Here is a 21,416-nt window from a genome sequence, read left to right on the forward strand (position 1 = left end):
AGAAAGCCCTGCATTTTAGTTGGCTGAATCTGTAAATAACTTTGTGTTGTTGTGAATTTTTATTTAGTTAAAAGACAGAATAGAGCTATTTGAGACTACGATGTGCATGCAAAATATAAGAGTTGTCTCTCACCAGGCCTCTATCTGTCAGTCTGATAAGCAGGTGTAGATTTGTACAGAAAACTTCCTCTCTACAGAAGTCTGTTGCTGCACTGGTATGTAAACAACAATGTACCCTTGCTTTGAAGCAAGGGGAGTCTTTGCCAAGTGTTTGCGAATGTATTCAGAAACCCCATCAAGACGACGGCTTGTTAACCAATTCAAAGCTTTGAGAACACCATCTCACTGTTACAACACTCAAAAGAATCACAGTGCAACGGCTACACCCAATTTCTTAACATCTTTATCCAGGGTTTACCTGCAGGCGTAGTTGGTGTCAATACTTTAGTAAATTATATTAACCTCATTTTATAACATCATGCTCTTATTGTATTACTTGTATTGTAACACTTGAAATGTATTTGCTTACGATTGTAAGTCGCCCTGGATAAGGGCGTCTGCTAAGAAATAAATAATAATAATAATAATAATAATAATACATTCCCTTCTGAAAGGTCCAGTTTAATAACAGATATTAACCTCATTTTATAATATCATACATTCCCTTTTGGAAGGTCCAGTTTAATAACAGATACAGCCTGAACTAGAAACAGAAATGATCCTGTGTTTAACACCAACTCAGCCACTGGTGGATACAGGATAAAAAGGATACATAAGTAACTATGTTGTTTTGATACCTCTATTCATGTTTTATGGGTCAATAGAGACACAGCTACCAAACTGATTTCAGCACATGCCGTGCGTTTGGCAGTTGATCATTGAATACATTAAAATATACCAAATAAACTGCACCAAAACAATCACAGAAGGCAAGTTAGCAGAATTGAATTTAAAAAAAGAAATGTGTTTAAAATCCTTTCTAAAGATCCATTAAGCTGTGTTTCCACCATCCAGTGTTGCTGTGTCCTACAATCAAGTTCCATTTTACATTCAAATATTACTCGTTGGTGTCTGTTAAATAGTCTTCTCTATTTTACTCCAATCTACTTCTGTTAATCTTTGTTTCATACCTTCTTAGTTTGCCTTTCTAAAATTGTAAACCTTAGCTTTAGTCATTGTTGTTTGGGTTGTAAAATTCACTTCAAATGAGACCATGTTGTGGGCTGAGTTTGCCAATGGTTCCCTGACCTCTGTTTTAGTTATTCTGTCTTCGTTATTTGAAAAGACTAAATCAAGGCATGCCTCCCCTCTAGTCAGTGCCTTGACAAAATTCTCCTTTGCTACATACATTTCTAATGTTGTTGTATAACAGATTATTTTGCTCGGCATCTGAACTTGGCGGTCTATAGCATGCCCCTATTATTATGCCCTTTAAATTTTTGTCCTTATTCTTACCCATATTGATTCTGCATTGTTTTCTTCGTCCAGATTTAACACCTATGCTTCAAGACTTGATGACTAAGGCAAAATTGAAGACTTACTTTTTTATATTGGCTTTTTTAAACTGAATAGTATAGCATATATCCAGCAAGGGACTGCAGGCGGTCTTTTGAACCTGCTTTGAAGTAAAGCTTGTTTCAAGAAGGTGAGCTACATGTCAGTGTAGTGCTGGGACAAACATGGCTTTCTCATGTTTGAATATTATTTGAAAATGTAAACAAAAAATCTAATAGTCTTTCAATTTGGAATATAAGTACAATTTGTACCATATTACAGTACAAAAATCTCTCAAGTATAATAAACCCAGTACCCCTTCAAATGACCTATTAAAGAAAGAAGAGAAACACTTCTCTATGCTGTAAAAAGTGTGTTGTTTATTTCAGACCTCATTTATGCATTTTTCTTTGGATCTTGTTGATACAGGCATTTATAAATTCTCTTATATGAACGAATCCAAACATGCTCATTTTTGCCAGCAGAGTTGTTTGTTTGAATATTGAATATGCGTTCCAGCACTACTTTAATGTGAGCTAGTTCAGCTGCATTGAGAATCCTTTAATAACTGGTACTGTCATTACTGAGAACTCCTCAGGGTTTGGATAGTGGAAACACAGCATAGAAGGACCGTCGCTGCTTCTCTTTCAGGGTAGCTTGGTACCGATTGAAACCAGCAATTGTCCTGGCAGCTGTAGTGAAAGCATGTTCCTATTTGCTTTGGAAGTGGAGGGGACACACATAGGTTAGTCAGTCTTCTTAATTAGCAGCTTCAACAAATATGAATATGCTTTGGAAAGCTGGTGGTTTGGAACTGGCAATTCCTGCAACACGGCACTGAGTGACACTAATGAAAAGGGACCCTTTCTGACAATACAGGGGAAATCAAACACACACACAGTATTATTACAGCAAACATCTTGTCCATTTAGAGACCTCAGATGTTTTACACCAACCTGCTTTGAGTTCCCTGTGTTATACTGCACAGCCATCACAGATGAGGATCTATTTGCAGTTACATGAGTCAGCAGTATGAGAAGAGTGTTTTAAGTAAGATCAGTTTCTTGTATGCCACAAGTCTGCTTGTGTAGAAAATGTCGGTTTGGACTTTCTAAAGCCTCTTTAAAATAATGTGTTACCATCTTTATCATCCAAATATGGTTGAACTGTTAGGATCATTATATTCCTAACAGTTGCAGTACAAACGGTGAAGTTACAATTTATTTCTAAATGATACTATGCATTAATGGTCACATTAAATATAATGAATAGAATGAACCCTCTGCCTCTCTCTCAAATAAAAGTTTCAACCCAATATCAGCCTTATGCAAATGTCCAAAGGGCATTTCTCAAGGAGCAGAGCTGTGAGAAAGGTAATCACTAGAGGCAGTCCAAACCTACAGATAACGGAATTCCTCAGAAATCGCGGAATGTTCAGGCTCCCGCGGAATTCAGTCTTCCACAGATTCACCGTATTCTGCAGCTACATCGTCACCATAATTATCATAAACAGACTGCTAAAATTACCTGACATATATAACTTAGTTCGGTTCTAGTTTTGTTAAATTAACAGATGTTTGATCTCCTTTAGAAAGCAGGAGTTAAAGACAATATTAACACAAATACTAAAACACATAAGATGCTCAGATATCAACTTCAAATTTCCGCAGTTTTTTGCATATTTTCCCGCAGATTTGGACTGCCTCTAGTGATCGCCCTCAAAGATTAAGTTTTCCACCAGCCACCTCACTTCAGAGCATTAAGCAAAGGGGGCTTGGGTTTGAACCACATGTTGGCTTGATCAAGTCCTTCAAGTCCCGGGGAGCCCCTGCTGGATATGCAGACAAATAAAAATAAACCCACTATTACTTTTAAAACACTGTCGGCAGTATTGGGGGGGGGGGGGGCGGACCACGCTGGAAGGTATAAACATTAGAAGAGCCAAGAAACACATCACCTATTTACATGCCTGGCTTGTTTTATATACCATTTCATTAGCGTTCCTTGACAAAGCTCTTTACTACATTGTGCTTCAAATCATGTACAAGGTCTCTTCTCTCCAGGAAAATGTACATCTCAGTTATCTCCATGCTTCCTCAGCAGCTTGTTAAATAAGGTTTAATATTGTTTGTTTAAAGCCGGAAAGGAGAGAGGAGGGACAATCTGCCCGCACACGCGCACACACACACACACACACACACACACACACACACACACACACACACACAGTGAGTTATCATGTCTCTGGGAGCTGGCTGATGTCTGTCAGGTTGGTGTTGTTGAGAATGGCTCCAATGCGCTCCAGGGAGTCTGCCTGTCGAATCCGCTCCAGCTGGACCTGAGCAAGAGAGACACAGCAGGTAATGGGATTACTAATGTACCTAGAACCTTGAATTGTGCAATGTCTGTAATGTGATAGTGTAATATGATACTTTGTATTGTGATATTTTGTAACAACTGTAAGTTGCCCAGGATAAGGGTGTCTGCTAATAAATAAATTAATAAATAATAATAATAATAATAATAATAATAATAATAATAATAATAATAATAATAATAATAAATTGAATAAGAAATAAGAAAGTTACATGCCCTCAGTGGGATTAGACTGATGGCCTCAGAAAGCAGAGGCTTTTGAGTGACAAGGATATCATCCAACTTCACCCTCTAAAACAGTCAAGCGAATTTTATATTCTCATGCTTAATACATTAAGGTTTCCCGCTGTCCCCAAAAAGAATTCATAGAATTTAAAAAATTGAAACAGAGTGCACTGAGAAAAGAATTAAAAATATGAAGCAATCTACGCTGGATATGTTTTTCAAGAGAAAGGGCACGCACTTTCTGTATTCAGCATGTAAGCATACTTTTTTTTCATTTCTTTACAGTTTTCTTTTAAATATACAGTTTAAATGTTGATCAATGTGAAGTTGTCTTGAAAGAACTACTGTACACTGTATAAAGATGTTCAATTCAATTTGGGCGTTTCTTCATTATTCTGATACAGCAAATTGTCAAACCCTATTATAGTGAACAAAAAATACATAAAAATCATTAGCAGTAATTATGTAAACAATGTATTTTTTTATCACCAGTCTTCTGCTGAAATTAAAGCATAAGAGGCCATTTTCTTTTTTGCGGTTACTTGTGATTTTGAAAACAGTCAGTTGTTAAAATGGATGCAAAATGAAAAATGTCTAATCCTACTTGCAGCATTGTGGCAGGCTGGCTTGCAGTGGTGAAGTGTGGTGACGTCACGGACCAGGAAGTAACTGAATCAAAACAATGGATGGGCAGGTGAAGCTGAACGCAACAGCATTCAGGTGATTTTATTAATAAACAAAACAAAAATAAAAGATTTAAACAAACAACAAAACAGAAACCAAAGGGCACGAGGGCCAAACGAATAAACAGACAAACAAGTAAGTGTCGTGCTGGCTAATCCAGCACGTTTTAGCAATTGTTATATTCTGTCTCCTCTCTATCTCCCCGTACCTCCTCTCTGTACACCCCAACCCTGCAGCACGGACAGCTGCAGGTTCTTATACTCTGGCCGAGGGGTTAACTAGCTGTTAATGATCTTATTACCCCTCGGCCACAGTCTGCACGCGTTTGGTAAGGATGCATGACTGTCAGCTAGTTAATAATCAGTAGCTGATCAGTCATGCATCCTCACGGGGTTTTTAAATTATAAATATAAAAAACAATAACAAAAGACGCAGCGCTTTTATCCGCGTCGCAAACAAAAATACAAATAATAATAAATAGGGGCAGGACACTCCGCCACACATTATTATTATTATTATTTATTTCTTAGCAGACGCCCTTATCCAGGGCAACTTACAATCGTAGGCAAAAACATTTCAAGCGTTACAATACAAGTAATACAATAAGAGCAAGAAATACAATAACTTTTGTTCAAGTAAAGTACAAGTTTGACAAACCACAATTCAATAATACAGCAGGTAATAGTGATAGTTCCATCAGGCTATGATTAAATAGTGATAGTTACATCAGGATGTGATTAAATACAAAGTACTACAGGTTAAAAACTTGGCAGATTACAGTATTCTGAAGTACAGGATTAAATGCAGTAATATAGGGGCTGATAAGAGCAAAATAAAGCACATTTACATGAAGGGTGATAGTGTCCCAGGATACAAACAGAGGAGTTCTACAGGTGCTCTTTGAAGAGGTGAGTCTTAAGGAGGCGCCGGAATGTGGTCAGGGACTGGGCAGTCCTGACATCTGTAGGAAGGTCATTCCACCACTGTGGAGCAAAGGTGGAGAAGGAGCGGGCTTTGGAGGCAGGGGAGCGTAGCGGTGGTAGAGCTAGTCTTCTAGTGCAGGCGGAGCGGAGAGGTCGAGTGGGGGTGTAGGGAGAGATGAGGGTCTGGAGGTAGCTGGGTGCAGACTGGTCAAGGCATCTGTAGGCTAGTACAAGAGTCTTGAACTGGATGCGAGCGGTGATCGGGAGCCAGTGGAGCGAGCGGAGTAGTGGAGTAGCGTGGGCGAAGCGAGGCAGAGAGAACACCAGGCGAGCAGCAGAGTTCTGGATGAGCTGGAGCGGACGGGTGGCGGACGCAGGGAGGCCAGCCAGGAGGGAGTTGCAGTAGTCTAGGCGGGAGAGTACCAGGGCCTGGACCAGGAGCTGGGTAGCATAGTTGGTGAGGAAGGGTCGGATTCTTCGGATGTTGCTCAGGAAGAATCGGCAAGTGCGTGCCAGAGTGGAGATGTGCTGGGAATAAGAGAGGCAGGGGTCCAGGGTGACTCCAAGGTTCTTAGCTGAGGAAGAGGGAGAGAGTGTGGTAGATTCCAGAGGAACAGAGATGGAGAGATCAGAGGAGGGGGAGGAGGAGGGAAAGAAAAGGAGGTCAGATTTAGAGAGGTTGAGTTTGAGGTGATGCGAGTGCATCCAGGAGGAAATAGCAGACAGACAGGTAGAGATACGGGAGGAGATGGTGGAGTCAGAGGTGGGGAAGGAGAGGAAAATCTGAGCATCATCAGCATAGAAATGGTATGAGAAACCATAGGATGCGATGAGGGGGCCCAGGGAGCGGGTGTAGAGAGAGAACAGGAGAGGACCCAAGACTGACCCTTGGGGGACTCCAGTTAAGAGAGGGTGAGGTGTGGAGGTTGCTCCACGCCAGGTTACCTGGTAAGTGCGGTTGGAGAGGTAGGAGGAGAACCAGGCCAGAGCAGTGCCAGAGATCCCCAGGTCAGCAAGAGATGATAGTAGAATAGAGTGATCACACATGCCCCCTCTTGTGCGCAGCACACATGGCCTTTTTGGCCACCTCCCCCCCCTTATTCCCTAAAGTCCCGGCTAGCAGTCCCGGCCCAGGAACAGGGGAAGCAAGGTGTCTCCGGGGGCGGCCACGGCGAGATGTCCTCCTCCCACCCCAACAACTCTAGCGTCCCAGTGGACCACGCACAGGCCGGCTCTTCTGGCCAGAAAAATTTTGGGGGTGGTCTCCAGACCTGCCCCCCCTACTTCATGGCCGGCAGCTCCCCTCCGTGGGGCTCCGGCCACCATTTCTCCTGCAGCAAAATTGCTGCGGGGGGAGCTGGTCTCCTGACCTCCCCCCCCCTTCTTCATGGCTGGCAGCTGCCCTTCATGGGGCTCCAGCCACAGTATTTCCTGCTGCGAAAGTGCGGCTGGGGGAGCTGGTCTCCTGACCTCCCCCCCTTCTTCGTGGCCGGCAGCTGCCCTTCATGGTGTTCCAGCCATAGTATTTCCTGCCGCGAAAGTGCGGCTGGGGGAGCTGGTCTCCTGACCTCCCCCCCCTTTTCCGTGGCAGGCAGCTCCCCATCATGGGACTCCAGCCACAGTATTTCCTGCCGCATGGCAGGACTGGCAGCGACCCCAGGCAAAACAGGACCCTAGGGAGGCGACGGCAGCAGCTGCAGACCTTCGGCAGGCAACGGCAGCAGCAGCGGACCCTCAGGAGGCGACGGCAGCAGCAGCGGACCCTCGGGAGGCGACGGCAGCAGCAGCGGACCCTCGGGAGGCGAACTCGGGAGGGGAGCCCCTGGCCATGGAGGCGGCAGCGGGAGCTCCACTTCTCCCTCGTACCCTGTAACTGGTGGCTCTCCAGGCAATGCGGAGCAACAGGCAGCCCCAGGCGATGCGGAGCAACAGGCAGCCCCAGGCGATGCGGAGCAACAGGCAGCCCCAGGCGGTGCGAAGCAGGGAACCTTGGGCGGTGTGAAGCAGGCATCCTTGGGCGGTGCGAAGCAGGCATCCTTGGGCGGTGCGAAGCAGGCATCCTTGGGTGATGCTCGGCGGGACTTGCGACCAGCCTCGTGCTGTTGCACTTGCTGCTGCACTTGCTGCTGCTTTATCCTCCTTCTTCCCATTATTTAATTTGAAAGAGAAAAAAACGAACAAACAAAAAAAACGCACTTTTCTGTCCTGGTCCGGCTCTTGGAGGCGTTGTTTGTCCCACGCAGGACACCATATGTGGCAGGCTGGCTTGCAGTGGTGAAGTGTGGTGACGTCACGGACCAGGAAGTAACTGAATCAAAACAATGGATGGGCGGGTGAAGCTGAACGCAACAGCATTCAGGTGATTTTATTAATAAACAAAACAAAAATAAAAGATTTAAACAAACAACAAAACAGCAACCAAAGGGCACGAGGGCCAAACGAATAAACAGACAAACAAGTAAGTGTCATGCTGGCTAATCCAGCACGTTTTAGCAATTGTTATATTCTGTCTCCTCTCTATCTCCCCGTACCTCCTCTCTGTACACCCCAACCCTGCAGCACGGACAGCTGCAGGTTCTTATACTCTGGCCGAGGGGTTAACTAGCTGTTAATTATCTTATTACCCCTCGGCCACAGTCTGCACGCGTTTGGTAAGGATGCATGACTGTCAGCTAAGTAAATAATCAGTAGCTTATCAGTCATGCATCCTCACAGGGTTTTTAAATTATAAATATAAAAAACAATAACAAAAGATGCGGCACTTTTATCCGCGCTGCAAACAAAAATACAAATAATAATAAATAGGGGCGGGACACTCCGCCACAAGCATAAAGAAACAATTTTTTTTCGCAATTACCTACCTGCTTATATTAACTTAGTTTTTTCTTACATTGGAAACAAGGATGATCTGTGTCCTCAGTGTGAGTACTGGCTCACGAAAGCATTAAGCTGTCCAAACTGAAGCGGCATCTTGAAGCGACACAGTATCCAGATTGCACTGGGAAAGTTTTTCCCAGAAGAAAGCTGATCAATTAGCTAAACAGCAAGACGTTCTTAAAAAAGCAAGGCACTGTCTTCGAGAAGGCGATGAGTGCGTCTTACCTGGTTGCAATGCATATCCAAAAAACTAAAAACCGCACACAATTGCTGAGTAACTAGTATTACCAGCAGCAAATCAACATGTGCAGTGAAATCCTGGGCATCAGTGGTGCAGAAAAGTTAAAAGTAATTCCACTGTCCAACAATACGATTAGCAGATGGATTGATAATTTATCCCAGGACATAGAATGCCATCTTATAGACAGAGTAAAATCCTCAGGCAACTGATATTGCTGGGTGTGCAATATTTCCATTATTTGTACGCTATGCATGGGACTGTGACATTCATGTGGATCTTTTAAAGTGCCACGAAATTCCATCAAGAACATCACAATAAAAGTTCAATGCATTGTATAACTACTTTCAGTCACATAGTTTGGAATGCGTGGGGATTGCACCGATGGTGCCACGGCGATGACGGGTAGCAGGTCTGGTGTAGTAAAACTAGTGCAAGATCGTGCCCCTGAAGCTGTGTGGCATCGCTGCTTTCTACACCGTGAAGCTCTGGTCTGTAGAAAATGTCTGACGAACTTCATGATGCTTTAAATGCAGCAGTTAAGGTTGTGAACTATATTGAGACTGGTGCTTTAAATACGCGATGCTTCAAGGCTTTGTGCTGTGAATTAGGACACGATGAGCATCTATTAATGCACACTGAAATACATTCGCAATAGATGCTGCAGCATTTTCCCATGGAAAGATGCTGCAGCATCTATCTGAGCTTCCTCACTGAAAAAAAGCACCCCCTTGCTGATTTTTTTGATAATAAGAATTGGCTTCTTTCGCTGACATACCTTGCAGATTTATTCACTCACCTAAACAAACTGAATCTAGCAATGCAGGGAAACGGTGGTAATATTTTTGAGCTGCACTGCAGTATTGAGGCATTCGAAGTAAAGCTGCAACTGTGTCAGAAACTAATGACAGAATGCTGTTATGATATGCTCCCACTTGTCTTAATTTATTGAAAAGAACGAGGAGTTTGATGTCTCCATTACCACACAGATAATTGACCAGCATTTAAAAGCCCTTTATGATAAGTTTCAGGACTACTTTCCTACAAACCCACACGATGAGTATGGCTGGGTTGCTGATCCTTTTACTGAGGCCTTAGCAAACCTCTCTTTGCTACCCCAAGTCACAGCTCATCGATCTGTCATGTGACCTTTCAATAAAAGGTACAAACAATTTATCTCTGAAGAAGTTTTGGCTCCTTGCTTTAGGCAAATACCCAGAACTCGCTGGTAAGGCCATTTTAATTTTACTGCCATTCACCACCACCTCTCTGTGTGAAGCAGCATTTTCAGTTGTGACTAATAAAAACAAAATACAGAAACAGGCTGCATGTAGGCAACGAACTGCGTGTAAGCGTATCGGATATTTACCCTCGTCTTCAAAAAATCAGCCAGAAACAACCTAAAAAGCACTGTTTGTGAACATTTTTGGACTGCAAAACCACCATTGTTTTTATTCTTTTGGAAGTTCTCTCAACTTTTTTTTTTGTAACAGTTAGTAAGTTGTCAGTAGTGGCTAGCCTAATCTTTGGCAGGTTGTTAATATGTTTGCAATCCAATCAAAAAGTCTGGGAAACACTGCATTAAACAAAACAGCAGGGAGCGCTGTGGACTTAAAGACTATGCTTCAAAGACAGCCTTGCATTGTGTTAGAGCCAGCTGAACTGCACATGGTTTGGAGTTATGCGCCGACTTCAATCAACTGTTTTTCGACATTTAGCAGCCTTTTTTTTATTACGCAGAGAATTAAAGAAAATAGTTTATAACAATTTGTTTCCAATCGCTTCATAATTTCAAATTCAAATATTTTACACAGAAAACTACAGGTATAATATCAGTGTGAATTAAAGCATTTTGTACTGAAGAGATAGGAGGGTGTGCAAACATACAGACTGACAGATCTAGAGAACACGTAAAAAAAAATACAAAAAAAAAACTGCACTTGCTTTATGCTTTCAATGAACACACAAGGCACAGTCATTCAGAATCAGCCAGGGGAATGAAAGGAAAGGGGCGTGGCTTGAATCGGCCTATCGGTGACTTGCTTTGTTAACAAGCATGCACTAAGACAGTAACTGCCGACAGTAACTCACTCATTCAATTGCCTGTGCCTTTAAGGACGTAGTCAAGAGGAGCACAAAAGGCACACTCATTCGCTCTTGTTTGTGACAGTGAATGTTTCTGGCTGCCCGTCACAGACAGTTTGTTGCCAGTCAAACTGACGGTCGGCTTCAGTCTCTGCCCATCAACTAGCTTTTGATAGCGTCTCTGACGGGCATTTACCAGTTAACGGAAACGCTGTTGATATGGAACGTCAGTAATCGGAATTGTCCCCAAAAATCACAAACAGTGCATCCCTACTATGAATACATTTGCAAAGTGTGATATACAGAAACAAACATGTGTAGCAGAGTTGTGATGCAACACATCGCTCCGCACTAATAAAGACAGGTGATGCTGTACCTGGAGAGTCTGGGAGAGCTTCACAAAGTCTCTCTGGACCTGCTCGCTGACATCCAGCTCCATCTGAAGCCTCTGAGCTTTATCCTTCTCTTCGTAGACCTGGCCTTCTAGGCTCGTCTGAAATCAACAATGAGACACCACACATTACATAAGAATATATATGAATGAGGGGAGGCCATTTGGCCCATCTAAGCCCACCTGGTTCCTTGTAGCTAATTGATCAAGTTGGGTCTTAAAGGATCCCAATGATTCAGCATCAACAACATGACTAGGTAACACATTCCACACCCTCACCACTCTCTGTGCAAAGAAATGTCTCTTTCCCTCTGCCTTAAATCACTTAATTTTCAACTATGTCCTCTTTTTCTGGTTTTGGTCAGCGTTAACTATGTCGACTCCTTTTAAGATTTTGAAGACTTAAATCATAACCCCCCCTTTTTCTTCTTTGTTCCCTTTAGCTATGCTAATACATTTGCTTTATCAACAGAAGAGCAGTGCTTCATTTAACCCCTCCAGTGCTAGTTTCAGTATATACTTCGGTGTCTTTTTTTTTTTTAAACTTGTTCAGTGTACTAGGGAACTGACACCCATCTCCAGCCCGCCGGCTGTCCCCCTTATCCTTCAGAGGCGGCCGAAGCCGCCAAGCTCCTTTTAAAATTGCCCCGCCAGGAAGTGAACTCCTGGGGAGACCGAGTCAGTTTTGACATGGCAGGCCGAAATGGCTACCATTTTAACGTCAAATAGGTCCTGCAAAAATTGTAGTATTACTGCAATGGGACAAGTCTGAAAGACACCCCACTTGTACCCATACTTGGAATGTGTGGATGCTGCTCTGGCATTTTGCAAGGTGTCACCGTACTGGACAGACCCAGACAGCTTAAATGCAGCCGTTCAGGGGCCAGGCCCAGAGCTGTAGGCTCGATGGGTCAGGATGCCATAAGGTCTCCCGCGCCTGACTGAGCAGATCACGGCGATTGAGCAGGCTCCAAGACTGGCCCGCTCAGGAGCTGCACCCTGGGCAGGTGTACCGCCCGCAGTGAGAGGAGGTCTGTGTGTGTCCAGAGCAACAGCTTGCGGGCCACACAATGGAGACTGGGAGACCGTGCTTGAATTGGAGAGAATAGCCAGTCTATACAGTAGAAAACACGCAGATGTCCATGGTGCACTGGTGCCAATACTCCAGGTGGTTCCCTGAAAAGGAACCCTGGGCTTGTGGCAGAAAGGCCCTAGGGCCGTTGCCAGGCTTGTGGCTTAGCCTGAGGTCTTCGCCTCTGCGGCTGGCGGCGTTATGAAAACCCCCACTGGCTGTAGTAGCAGCCGTCTGTGCCATTTTCTGAAGCTGTTGGGGCCTTGGGCGCCAGTTTGCTGCTGGTTTGTGCACCTGGAGTGGCCGCTTGGGAAACAGACGCACCAGTTCCTTTGTGGACTCCCGTGCACAGTGAAAGTGCTGCAGAATCTCATCTAACAGGGGAGTCTAACAGCCGTGCTCTATCCCCATCACACACTCGTGCCTGGGAAAGCCAAAGCTGTCTTCTTGCAGCTACCAAAGCAGCAAGATTCCTGCAGACAGCCTGTCCGTTCAGTTTGGTGATACAGAGAAGGTTTTTATTCACCAAGCGTAGCTCCTCTAGCTGCTGTGATGAGGGTCTGATAACGCACAGGCTGAGTAAGCCCACTTCAGAACAGGTAACGTCTACAGGAGGAAAGTGAGCCAATCCCAGTTTTTCTGCATCATGCAGACTGTATAATGACCCCATCGACCGGGAAATAGCTGGAGCTGTAGCAGGGTGATCCCATGACAATTGGACTTCAAAAAAGAATATCGGGGCTCCCGAGTGGCGCATCCAGTAAAGACGCTCCACGTTGAGTGCAGGATGTGCCCTATAGTCTGGACGTGGCGAGTTTGAGTCCAGGCTATTCCTTTGCCAACCGAGGACGGAAGCTTCCAGGGGGCAGCGCTCAATTGGCCAAGCGCCGCCCTGGGGGAGGGAGGGTTAGGTCGGCCAGGATGTCCTTGGCTCACCGCGCACCAGCGACCCATGTAGTCTGGCCAGGCGTCTACGGGCTTGCCTGTAAGCTTCCAGAGAGCTGCGTTGTCCACCCGACGCTGTAGCTCTTGGGTGGCTGCATGGTGAGTCCGCACTGTGAAAAAAAGCAGTCGGCTGACGGCACACGCTTCGGAGGACAGCGCGTGTTTGTCTTCGCCCTACCGAGTCAGTGCAGGGGTGGTAGCGGTGAGCTGAGCCTAAAAATAATTAGCCATTCCAAATTCAAAAAAATCACTTTGGTCTACAAATTACATACACAAATGGTTTTGGATATTTCTTATTAATTTTATTAATACAGATTAACATAAACCAACATAGCACTTGTTTAGGAGATTAGCATGAGCTACTACAAAATCTGGAGCAGCTTCCCATTTTGGCTGGTGCTTGCAGTCTGACACAAAACACTGCAATACACGGCTTACTAGCTTTAATTTGTATTAAATTCAAGTACGACTACCTACTGTAGAAATCACATTAATGTTTATATAGTACCTGGACAAGAGTAACAGTTATTAATGTTGATTGTATAAGCCTTTCAATATCGCCACGATCGATGAGCCAACTATACAGCTGGTGAGTGCGTGGGAGTAAAATATTTCAAAGTGAAAGCAAACGCAGAGTTAACCCATTCATTAATGCCTACATTTTTATACTGTGTTTCTATGCTTGCACCATGCCTTTTAGCACTGTAAAGGGCCTGGACACACCAGCGCTTTGCGTCGCTTTTTTTTTTTTTTTTTTGACGCGCAGTAGACAGCACCACACCAGCGCATTATACCAAGAGTCAGTTCCCTTTCCCGGGTAAAAAAAAAAAAAAAAAAAAAAAGTACTTTATAGCATTACATTTGGCCCGAAAATACCCTCCCTCCCCCACTGCTGCTGTTGCCTAACATACAAAGAAAATATGGTGTTTGGGAAGACATGGAAAGTGTGACATCAACAGAAGAGGAGGAGGAGGAGGAGGAGGAGGAGGAGGAAGAGATTCTAGTCTTCTAAATAACAAACTGAAGTACTGTGCCTACTTTAACATATATAGATAATCACAGTATGTGCTTATGCGTATTTGTACGTGCGTGTTTGTGTGTGTGAGAGTGTGCTTTTATCTGCATTTTGTGTGTAAATTGTCAATATTATTCAACTACAGTTTTACAGCAACTGATTTTGCAGAAAAAGACCTGACCGGTACATCTTGTAGCTCATATAGTGGTATTTATCATTTAATAAAGAATCAGCAAAACAAAGCAGATACAAATAAAATAATCAACAGTCATATTCATTAATTGCGGAATGCGAATATTGTTTCCTGAATTAATTGTATATGCTAGGTTTCTGATCAATCAGTCAATGAAGGAATGTTTTACTCGACTTACATACGTAATGGATTGTGGAAACTGCCACTATTTTAGTGGAACAAAATAATAACAACATTTTGAACACTATTCACTGGAACATACGAGCACTGTAAAAACAATTTTCTTTCTTTTTGAAATAACTATTTTAGGCGGCTCATCTGGCAAAGCAGACGGCAATTTAGCTGGAAATGAGAAGGCTGACTGGTAAATCCAATAGCATGCGACATGTTCACTGACATGGAACTTGAAGTACGTGTGGTATTTAGAGGTTGCGCTACACAAAACCCTGTATTTCATAAACTCATACATTTATAAATCAGAATTTTCAACCTTAAAATCTGATGTTTTACAAATTTTCTAACACTGACCCAACTTCCAAAAATATTTAGCAGCCTTTTTTTTTACGATCATGGTTTTTTCGTTATGGTGAATGTAATAAGAGAAATTAAACTGAGTAAATATTTGTTTTTCATTGTACAACGCCCCTTTTCCACATTTATTTGAAGTGTTTATTCAAGTAAAAAAGTTATTACTTTATGAAAATGTGTCTATGGCCACTTTATTGGGAAGACACGATTGGGAAGACACGATAATGGCAGGGAGTATATTATTTTTTTTTTTTTTTTTTAAAACACGTTGTCTATTTATGTAATGTTTTTACTTGAAATACGATTTTTGTTTTAACTAACTGCTGTATGGGATATTTTTCTACTTTAATAGAGTGTTGCCTATAATGGCTTTGCTATCTGAATACTTGTCTGAATTTAGAGCGGATATCAGAACACGACAATTACTTTGTTTCAGCACTAGGGGAGCTCGGATTGGAGTTTAACACAGTATGTCTGACCACCATGTTAAAGTGTATCATCATAGACAGCAAACTGAGCTCTTGAATGTAAAAATCTCCTCAAAGCATGTTCACAACACTGCAGCTTGGTTACAGCATTGCTGCATCACTAATGATGGCAGATGATAATAATAATAATAATAATAATAATAATAATAATAATAATAATAATAATAATAATAATAATAATAATATGTGTTGACAGGGAAACTGATTACAGATTATGGTATTTTATTAATAATCAGTGTCGATTCCAATCCAAAGATTTATATAATAATTTTGGTTTGCTAAACACCTTTAAGTGGGACAAGCACACTTAAGTGACCATCAATACTTAGGTGTTGTTTCTCAAAATGGCTCTAAAGACCACAAGCAGAGCTAAGTTCACTTGTCTGATCTGCTACGCACATTCCTTCAATGGTTTAATTTGGCAAGACATGTCGTCCGCCAACCCCCCAGAGTGGTGCTAACTGTGACTTCAGTAATAATCTATTTGGAAATGGTGCGATAGCTACAGCAGCTTCCCCGATGCGCTCAGTGTCTCTGTCCATGCTGCAGGTCTGTGCTCACCTTGGTGCTCGTCTCCTTTCTCAGCTGCTCCTCCAGGCTGCTGTTTAGACCATGGAGACTCTCTAGCTGCTGAGTCTTCTCTGCCAGATTGGACTGCAGCTGCAGGAACAACACACAGGACCACTGAAACCGAAGACTGAAATCAGAGCAACCTTCACACTTCAGACAGGGGGGAAAGGAAACATTACAACAGTAAACAAAGGTCTTGCCTTTGGGCCACACACCATCAACATCTGTATGGACATTTGTGAAGGCACCACGTGTCTAGGGCAGGAAAAACTAAAAACAGAGGAGAAAAAGTGTACCTGGAAACAGCACCACAGGTTGACTTGACATGGTATAACTCATAACAAACTTCCTTATGACAACTGTAAGACTATTGCCAGTGTCAAATCAAAAACATCTTCACTGACCTGGCCACATAACTGTTTGTAGACAACTAATATTAAGAAACAGAGTACCCTCAACTGTACATATACAGCAAGGCTGTAGTGTTCCAATATATGTTTTGGTTTTCTCTGCTTGATGCAGTTGCAATGCAGTCAGATACAGTACTGTAATTCTGTACATTTTTGGGCTGTACAGTGAGATTGGTACATTCAGTGCTCCAATTAAGGTTTTGGGTCTGGGAGTAACTTACCCTCTAATTTTAACACAGAGCGTAAAATGTATTTTCAGGGGGTAGGTAAAATGCAACATTACTTTGAAGTCATGAGTAATCTAGATAAACACTGTACAATCTTTAATGGTAATGGGGTAGGCATTAAAGAGCCTTCCATTTTAACTACAATGTTACTTTGAACTATTGTACAACCACGCGTGTGTTCTACAAGGTTCTTTATTGGCTCAGCGCATTTTTTTCGAGGTATCACACTGACTCTGCAAATTAATTATGTTACTTATATTCTTAAACTCAGTGAACATGTTGAAACTATATAAAAGCAATACAGATAAATAGAAAAAGGCAATTCATTAAGTTAGAAAACAGTTTGTTTAATATTATAGGCACTTTTTTTAGTGGTTGCCTCCGACGATGGTTCCAGTTGGAGTATTCTTTACTGCGATTGGCTCAAAATAATATTTTTGCAGATCAACAGCAATTGTTGATATGGCATTTAGTTCATATAATGTTTTTCGTTTATCAAAATTAAAACATGCTGTCGGTACCTGTGACAATGTACACAGCCCTCTTGCGGCGTCTCAAAGATTTGCCAGGACGGCAACTTTAGTAAAATCAAGTTTCTTTCACCTCCAGTGCCCATCTCCAAACCTGACCTACAAAATAGCCTTCTTGTATCACGTGACAAGTTTGAAACAGCTATGTCAAAAATTGTGAAGGACTATCATGCAGACAAACTAACAAGGAAAGGATAATAAACAATTCAAAAGACTCATGGGTTGGTTAATGCATCAACTTTGCCAAAAGACCTCACAGTTCAATCACCCAGCCAACCCCAAAGGATACATACCTGCTCCTTTTCAGATTTGACACGTTCCAGTTCTGTTTTCAAACTAGAAAAGGAAGCTGTGAAAAATGGAAAAAGATATTCATTATGTAGGTCGCAATCTCTCCTGAAGGTAACAATGTTTTAGCTTTTGCCTTGCATTGGGTTGCTATATAAGCTCTGCCTGTGCCAATTGCATTCTTATCCTGGGTGTTCATCGGTCTGACTTAAACCAATCAGAGATGTTTTTTACTGATGCATAAGAATTATTTCCGTGTTTGATTTGTAACATTTAATACAATTGTCACTGACAGTGAAGCCAAGGTTCATGTTATAGAAGTAAATAATCCTGATCATTGTGCAGATCTGTCTTTTCAAGAGCAGGATGTGAAATTCATTGAGTAAAAAATCAAAAAGCAAATAGAATGCATGACCTAAAACCCCAATATCACTATTAGACGCATTGGCCATACATCACTTTAACCCTCCTCTATATAACGTCCCACATATTTTAATACTGTTGTCCAAATTTCAAAAAAAATTATTCAGTAAAGAACAAAAATGGGGAAGGAGGGTGGGATATAAGTGTGTGGAGTTCATCATTCTACAATGAAACCATATTACAGTTAACCTCGTCTTCTTACCTTGATGAACTCCACACACACAGTGAACCCTACCAAAGGACATAAAGGGTGGCAGGTCAGATATTAGTGGAAGAAGCCACAGACAACACAGACTGAGTAAAGGTGGGCTGAGAGCAAGGCACATTTAAATTGTAATGTTTTGTAAAGGTCTCGAAAGAGGCCCAGGTAGCAGCATTGCAGATGTCCTGGATTGGGACAGATTTTAAATTTGCCCAAGTAGTAGCCACTCCTCTTACCGAGTGGGCTTTGATAGGTCAATTCTTGTCATTTCTTTCTCCAAACCCACACACTGGATAAAAATCAGACTCATCATGAAAGATGACTGCATCTCAGAAGTCAGGGGTTGAGCAGCACCTGCAAATGCGATTGTTTTTGTAGGACATTGTTCTTCTCGCAGCTCTCCTATACCCATGTTGTTAGGATCATGTTTATGTTGAAACGGATAATGGTGGCATTTGAGTTTTGGAAGTGGACCACATGCGACCTGGGGGTGTCTCTTTACTTTCGACATGTTCCTGTTACAACGAATATTATTCTGGACACAGAATGCTGTGCCTTAGGAGCCAATGGCTAAATTGGTCCCCAAAACTTTCTTTAGAACAAGTTGGTTGCTGACATATTCACAGACTTAAAATACAACTTGCTAAGACATTAAAGTGATACTAATACAGTGACTTAATGTTTGTACTCACTTGTTTGTTGCCTCATTCTACTGAATGGTTAGTCTATGCAGCTGATGACTGCAATGAAGCCATCATGTTTATATTTTGCAAATGTTGGTGACTGCACCTTTAATTGTGTATAGTTTTACCATGGGAAATGACATCCTGCAGCTTGAATGTTGTTTACAGCTGCGATGCTTGGTCACCCCTGCAAACTACATGCTTTATCTCAGTGGTTTTGATGAGGGAGAATATTTAAATGCCACTGCAAAGGCTTCTGCCTAAAGCCAAGTAAATGGTGCCTTTGGAGTGGCAGTGCTTTAAGTGTGTCAGAGGTGCTGCTATGAAAAGAAGGGCATCTTCTGTGACAATGAAAACACACACACAGCCTAAACTAGCACCACGGCCAGCGCTTGCTTCATACCTTCCAGAATGTCTGAATGGCAGCCATCAACGAAGGAAATGAAAAAGAAAAAAAAGACAGATTTAAGAGAAGAGAACAGAAAAAGAAAACAAGTATAGAAAAACAAGGCTTTAAAATAGGGTTGTCAAGCGATTAAAAACAAAAAAAATGAATCGCCATTAATCTCGCAACTAACATTTTTAACCTCAGTTAATCTTGGTTTTAATCACATTTAACTGATACAATTACTGCATCCACCTCAATTTTGTTTCATTACTGATATTATTTTTACTACTATTTTTAATATTATTATTAATGTCATCCAAAAAACAGCACATCATAAATTCCTTATTTTCTTATTTCTGGATTCGTTTTGTTGAACCCTCTATGGTTTTATATTTATTTACACAGAATTATACAGAAAATCTCCAGCACTTGCTGTTAAATTGTTTGAACCAACTGCTCAAATCACAATGGAGTCAGTTTATTACTAACCTTACTGCATTTCCAATTAAACTTGTTTAATTTCCTTGAACCTTTTTGCTCCAGCGAACATTCAAACTGTTTGAGGTCTGACTGACATAACGTGACTTTCGGCTTGTGTATCAGGACAAATATCCACCGATATTATACCTAAACAAAGGTATTATACCTAAATAAAGGTATTATACCTTTCTAAACAGCTGAGAATCTGAAGATTACCTTCACTTATGATGAAATATACCCTACGATTACCTACTTTGAATGTAAAAAATACATTTTAAAATGTACTCGAAAATCATTGTTCATATATAACTTTTTTTTTTTTTTTTTTTTTTTTTTACAGAAAATGTTGATGAGTTGACAGATCTATCTGATGGAGAACTTCTTCACATTACGCACCCGTCAAACAATTTGGTGTAAAATAAAAAACAGACACATTATTTCTATAATTCATTCTGATCCTACTTCCTGAGAGTTGTAGCTACCACTAACACTTTTACAGGTAGGAGATCACTAAATTACACTTATGGAGACATTTCTGAAGAAAACTGAATCATAGGGTAGATTTCATCATAGAGTGAAAACGTTATTCTCTTGATAATCTTCAGATTCTCAGCGGTTAAGACAGGTATAATACAGTATATTTTGGTGGATATTTGTCCTGATACACAAGACGAAAGTCACGTTATGTCAGTCAGACCTCAAACAGGTGGAATGTTAGCCGGAGCAAAAGGGTTAAAGGATATTAAATAATTTTTTATAACTTGAAAATATCTAAATAAAGCAAAGCATTCACAGAGTAACTGTTATTTTCCTTAATTGTAAAGAATCTCTTTTAAAATAAATGTGATCATTGAAATACAATTAAAAGTCGGTAGCTATCCAGTTTGCAACAGCATTGTTTATACAGGGTGTCCCACTGAAAGCAGCCCAGTAAGTAGTACAAGTATTACAACGTACAAATAAATAAATAATAAATAATCCCATGATGGAGCAGCACAGACATGTACAGGAATCCTCGTTATTATAAACTCTGTTTATACAGGAATGTCACTCCCAACGTGGACATGTTTCCAACATGCAGGCAGTACAGCAGACTAGATGCATTCTGTGATACTGGAACTACCAGATACTTTAGCAGTTCTGTGGCTAACTTTCTATTCAAACGACGACTGCTCTTATTGTGTGGCATTCACTCGAGTATATTAAAATAGTGCCGCAGGGAATGAATTACGGTACGCTGAGAGGGTCAAGGGCAATTAACGTGTGTTAAAAAAATGTTCCCTTGACTGGTAATATATATTATCTAAACACAAGGTTTGATAATAGTACTTAGTGTCCTCTCAGGAAGTGAATCTAGAGAACTATGGAAAATAAGGAGCAAACTAGAAATCTTAAAACTAGAAATTAAAAATTTGTGGGTCATCTTTGATCCTGATCTATCATTGGAGACATATTAGGGAAGTTACTAAAGTATCTTTTTACCATTTGAGAAATATAGCCAAACTTAGACCAATTATTTCTGTATCTGATGCGAGAGACTAATGCATGCCTTTGTTTTATCTAGAACTGATTATTATAATGCACTTCTCTCTGGTATCCCAAAAGGTGTGGTGTCTCGCTTACAGCTCGTTCAGAATACCGCTGCTAGAATTCTAAAACCAGGAAAAGTGAACATATTACA

General features: G+C 41.6%; 1 protein-coding gene across 2 annotated transcripts in view; it reads right to left on the reverse strand.

Annotated features, from left to right (window-relative positions):
* Positions 1 to 596: 596 nt before the first annotated feature.
* Positions 597 to 21,416, reverse strand: part of LOC117430458 (rab GTPase-binding effector protein 1) — a 73,873-nt gene continuing 53,053 nt past the window's right edge. Inside the window, exons 15-18 of one of the 2 annotated variants that reach the window (XM_034050496.3) lie at positions 17,565 to 17,620; positions 16,096 to 16,194; positions 11,279 to 11,395; positions 597 to 3,832 (exon numbers count right to left, since the gene is read on the reverse strand). In XM_034050496.3, coding sequence (XP_033906387.3) covers positions 3,731 to 3,832; positions 11,279 to 11,395; positions 16,096 to 16,194; positions 17,565 to 17,620 — 374 coding nt within the window. In that variant the 3' untranslated portion in view covers positions 597 to 3,730. Of the gene's footprint in view, positions 3,833 to 11,278; positions 11,396 to 16,090; positions 16,195 to 17,262; positions 17,371 to 17,564; positions 17,621 to 21,416 lie in introns of those variants that run through there. The other variant, XR_009308950.1, reaches the window with a different exon arrangement.

This window comes from Acipenser ruthenus, chromosome 26, assembly GCF_902713425.1.
Source record: "Acipenser ruthenus chromosome 26, fAciRut3.2 maternal haplotype, whole genome shotgun sequence".
NCBI lineage: Eukaryota > Metazoa > Chordata > Actinopteri > Acipenseriformes > Acipenseridae > Acipenser > Acipenser ruthenus.